Source organism: Gekko japonicus, unplaced genomic scaffold (assembly GCF_001447785.1).
Source record: "Gekko japonicus isolate JY-2015 unplaced genomic scaffold, Gekko_japonicus_V1.1 scaffold936, whole genome shotgun sequence".
NCBI classification, from domain to species: Eukaryota; Metazoa; Chordata; class Lepidosauria; order Squamata; family Gekkonidae; genus Gekko; species Gekko japonicus.
In genome coordinates this window covers 592,969-597,732 of record NW_015173702.1, presented here as the reverse complement: position 1 = coordinate 597,732, position 4,764 = coordinate 592,969, and the positions used below count along the sequence as shown (strand labels likewise).

Genomic DNA, 4,764 nt, shown 5'->3' with positions numbered 1-4,764 from the left:
TTTTCACAGTTTGCATGTTTTTTTCAAAGCACTTGAGGCAATTCTGCTCACATAGCACATTTATTGCGCTTGTGACTGCTGTGTGAAATGTTGTCCAGGTGTTACATTGTCCCGATAGATGTGTTTGTGAAATAAGTAGTGATCATTGGCAACTTTTTCAGTTTGTTCAAAAAAGAATAGCTTTGACTCTCAGAACCTTATACTCCCAAACTCTCGTTGGTCTCTGAGGTGCCACCTGGTCTACTGCAGACCAACATTGCTACCCTCTGAAACTATATGCAAAAAGGATGTTAATGTGTGTATTAATTGTTTGGGAAATAAGCCGTCATGTGTCCGGGAATTCCCTGCCATTTCTTAAGGTCTTTCACAATATATGTGGCCACTTTTTCTCTCTAACTTTATTTAAACTTTAACTTTTTTCACATTTAAAAGTACAGTGTTTCTATTTTCAGTTGCCAATAGGCAGGAATGTGTGTTCTAAAAAAAACTTTTTCTCTCTAACTTTATTTAAACTTTTAACTTTTTCACATTTAAAAGTGCAGTGTTTCTATTTCCAGTTGACAATAGGCAGGAATGTGTGTGTTTTTTTTAAAAAGAGATATGCGCATGAAACTCTCATGATAATACAGGTATAATTTATTTTGTTATGTTTAGGATGGGGAAGTCAGAGCTCCAAAGTTCATATCCATCACAGCACTTGGCTTCATTTTCCTGGTCATAATTTACGGTGGATTTTGACTTTCATCCTTTTGTTTGTGTTAGTATGTGAAATAGCTGAGGGCATAGTATCAGATGGGTAAGTACATAAATACATAACTTTTTTCTAATATGATTAATGGGACTGCATGCATCTTACTTTGCACATTTTCATTGTGTCCGTTTTACTTCTTGTTTAGAAATGTAATCTGTATTCAGTCCTTTGTGTCAGATGTTCCAAAGACCTTGCCAAGAATGCGCATGCACACAGACACATAAACATACTGTCTAAATCTTTAGTCAGCTAATTGGTTCCGTCCTATTTGCCAGATAACCCCAATTCTGTTGCAAACCTTTGAGCCATCTTTCTATTGCTGTCGTTTCTGTTGTTTTAGAGGCTCATATGATTCCCATAAGAGAGGTACAAGAAGATTCAACATGATACTATACCTAGTCAAGCAGTGCAGCTGTAAGGAAATCCCAAACAGCCAAGAACTATAGAAAATCCCCTCTGCAAAAATCGGATATTGGCTGATAAATAGTTGTGGCTGGAGATTGAAGCTTCTAGTGCTGATGTCACTAATATGATGTTTTCGGTGATGTGACAACATTGCTGAAATGGAGTGGACTACCACTTTGTTGGGAAGTTTTTTGTTTAGTGATAAAGCAAGCTGAAATTTTGCTTGTTTAAAGTTTAAGGCAATTCAGTCCCAAAACTACAGTTAAGGAATGTTAGCACCCTGTTACGCATCAAGAATGTGTGTGTTAAGTCCTGTCAAGTCACGTCTGGATTAGGGCAGCCCTATGAATTAATGATCTCTAGAACAGCCTAGGAGCTGCGGTGGCTCAAGTGGTTAAGACGCTGAACTGCAGGCTGTGGAAGGTGAGTAGTTCAGCAGTTCGAGACCCGAGTGTGCCGCATGATAGAGTGAGCTCCCGTCTCTAGTTCCAGCTCCTGCCAACCTAGCAGTTCGAAAGCAAAAAATTGCAAGTAGATAAATAGGTACCACTTCGGTGGGAAGGTAACAGCGTTCCGTGCGCCTTGGCATCTAGTCATGCCGGCCACATCACGGAAACGTCTTCAGACAGCGCTGGCTCTTCGGCTTGGAAACAGAGATGAGCACCGCAACCCTAGAGTTGGATTTGACTGGCTTTCGAGCAAGGGAAACCTTTACCTTTACTAGAACAGCCTATCATTAACAGGCTTGCTCAGGTCCTGCAAAGTGAATTCTGTGGTTTCCTTTCTTGAGTTGATCCATCTCATGTTGGGTCTTCCTTTATTCCTAGTGAGTCTTGACTTCTCATGGTGTGACCAAAGTATGGTAGCCTAGGTTTAGTAATTTTAGCTTCTAGGGAGAATTCAGGCTTGATTTGATCTACAACCCACTTATTTGTCTTTTTGGCTGTCCATGGTGTCTTTAAAACTCTCCTCCAACACCACATTTGCAATTAATCAATTTTCTTCCTGTCAGCTTTCTTCACTGTTGAACTAACTCATCCATACATAGTCATGGATACTACCATTATCTTGGTCTCCAGTAACACTTCCTTGCACTTAAGTGTAAGGTAGTGTTACTGGAGAGACCAAGATCATTCATACTATGGTACTAAATTACAGCATTAGTATTGCTAAGGGTCAGATTACACATTATGTTTTCTTGTTCATTTAAAAACAACACACACACACACACCCCGGCAAATGCAGTCAGTGAGGCTGTTTTGGTCAAGAAGAATGGTGTGGGGACAGTATTTAACCATTTCTTCTTCTACTACTTCTGCTGTCTTACTGAAGAAGTTACAAGTCCCCAAGCTACTTTCACCACCACTGGAAAAAGTTATTGATCCTACCCTCCATTTTTGTAGCTGGTACCGGAAGGTTGGCATCTGCGCCATAAGGCAGCCTCGCCTAGGGCGCAGAAACACCTTGAGCCGGTCCAGAGAAGAATGGTGTGGGGACAGTATTTAACCATTTCTTCTTCTACTACTTCTGCTGTCTTACTGAAGAAGTTACAAGTCCCCAAGCTACTTTCACCACCACTGGAAAAAAGTTATTGTTCCTACCCCCCATTTTTGTAGCTGGTATACAAGATTAGCTAGATTTGAGTCCAGTAGCACCTTAGAAGCTGGCAAGATTTTTTGGGTATAAGCTCTTAAGAGTCAAAGTTCCATTCATCAGATAAATGTGTATGTTGGTCTCTAAGGTGATGCCGTACTTGAATCTAGCTGTTCTCTTGCAAACCAACATGGCTGCACCTCTGAAAAGTAAGACCAGGAGTAGCTTTTTCATTGAAAAAATAGCAGAGGAGAGGGAAGAGTTAAAGAGGGTCTGGTTTTGTCTGCACTTTTCCTTTAAAATGTATCCTTGTCAGCTGTATTTGCAAAATCAAAAGGCTTAAAATGAATATGAAAAGAAAAAATAATGTGCAGTTTGATCCTAAACACTGCACCTCTCTCAGTATTCCTTTGTGTGGCTTTAGGCCCTGACAATTTACGTTTCTGAAAGTGTGTATTATCAATATCAGTTATTTATGCCTGTGTAGTCTAAGATGGGGATGAATAATAGCTTGTCTGAATCCACTGAAATACTTTAAATGATTCTGCTCAGAAGTAGAACTCAACTTCTCTGCTCGTAACTGCTTAAAGGAGCGATACTGCTTCTTCCTCTAAAACATGACCATCCTGAAGTCTTTAAGGTAAAGGTAAAGGTTCCCTTGCTTGAAAGCCAGTCGAGTCTGACTCTAGGGTTGCGGTGCTCATCTCCGTTTCCAAGCCGAAGAGCCAGCGCTGTCCGAAGACGTTTCCATGGTCATGTGGCCGGCATGACTAAACACCAAGGCGCACGGAACGCTGTCACCTTCCCACTGAAGTGGTACCTATTTATCTACTTGCAATTTCTTGCTTTCGAACTGCTAGGTTGGCAGGAGCTGGAACTAGAGACGGGAGCTCACTCCATCATGCGGCGCACCCGGGTCTTGAACTGCTGAACTACTGACCTTCCACAGCCTGCAGTTCAGCGTCTTAACCACTTGAGCCACCGCAGCTCCTTGAAGTCTTTAAAGCAAAGTCCAAATAGTGCTCTGAAGTTTGCAGATACTTCTATAGTACCCTTTCATTGATGAAATAATATCTTTGTAGTATCCCTTCCTGATGTTTTAAGAGCATGGAGGTGCTTTATTCACCTGTATTCTACCAATCAATACTAAATACTCTGACACGTAATATAAGCTGAAAAGTTTGTGGTACTTGTGAAACTCACAAAGGGATCTGCCAGCCAGTGTTTGATATAATGTCCTGGACTAGATAAACCTCTGTTCTGAACCAAGAAGGTAATTCTTAATGAGTTGTGTTTTACCCAACAGTCTACAGTCTAGCCTTTGATAATTATGACCTAATTTAAATGGATTTTCTACCATAATTTATGGAATTCAAATAATGTGACTTCCAGGGGCACGGCCAAACTCCTGCAGGTTTGGATTACATCACAATGATCAGTTGTGAATACCTCTATGCTTGATTGATGAGCAAGATCAACTGTTTGCCAAGCCATTTGTCTGAGATTGCAAGGCAGCTGCACATCTACCACAACAGCACACCCAATTGTCCTTTGTGCATGTGCATTGTGTAATACTTGCGTGGTTTTGCAAATGACCATGAGAACTATATTTCCCCCCACTTAGGAATAGCAACTTCCTTTATCCCCCCTATGTATCACTCACAAATGCCACTCTCTCACATTCTGGTGGTACAGAATGTTTACCTTGGTGCAAGTGCACTGTGTGTTACAGAAGGCATGGGAAGCGTTATGAAGCTCTGATTCTCTAGAAGTATTCTGTTTGCACTGGGTTCCAAGGTTTGTTGCACCCTTGCAACCAGGGTGACACCTGGTTTCCCAATACTCACTCATACCAAAGAAAGAACTCAGCAAAGACTTAAGATGAAAAACGATCATCGGTGTGTGTGTGTGTATGTGTTTGAAACAAACTGAAAACTAAGGTATGCACATATCCAGGGCTATTTTGGGGCAGGAACGGAGTTCCAGCTGGCTCCTGAGTTGGCCACGCCCAGCAG

At 41.3% G+C, this 4,764-nt stretch overlaps 1 protein-coding gene across 1 annotated transcript in view; it reads left to right on the top strand.

The window, feature by feature from the left end:
- Positions 1–647: 647 nt before the first annotated feature.
- Positions 648–4,764, top strand: part of ABCC8 (ATP binding cassette subfamily C member 8) — a gene marked incomplete at its 5' end in the record, with an annotated part of 118,395 nt that continues 114,278 nt past the window's right edge. The window contains one exon of the mRNA XM_015423247.1: positions 648–796. Coding sequence (XP_015278733.1) covers positions 648–796 — 149 coding nt within the window. The remainder of the gene's footprint in view (positions 797–4,764) is intronic.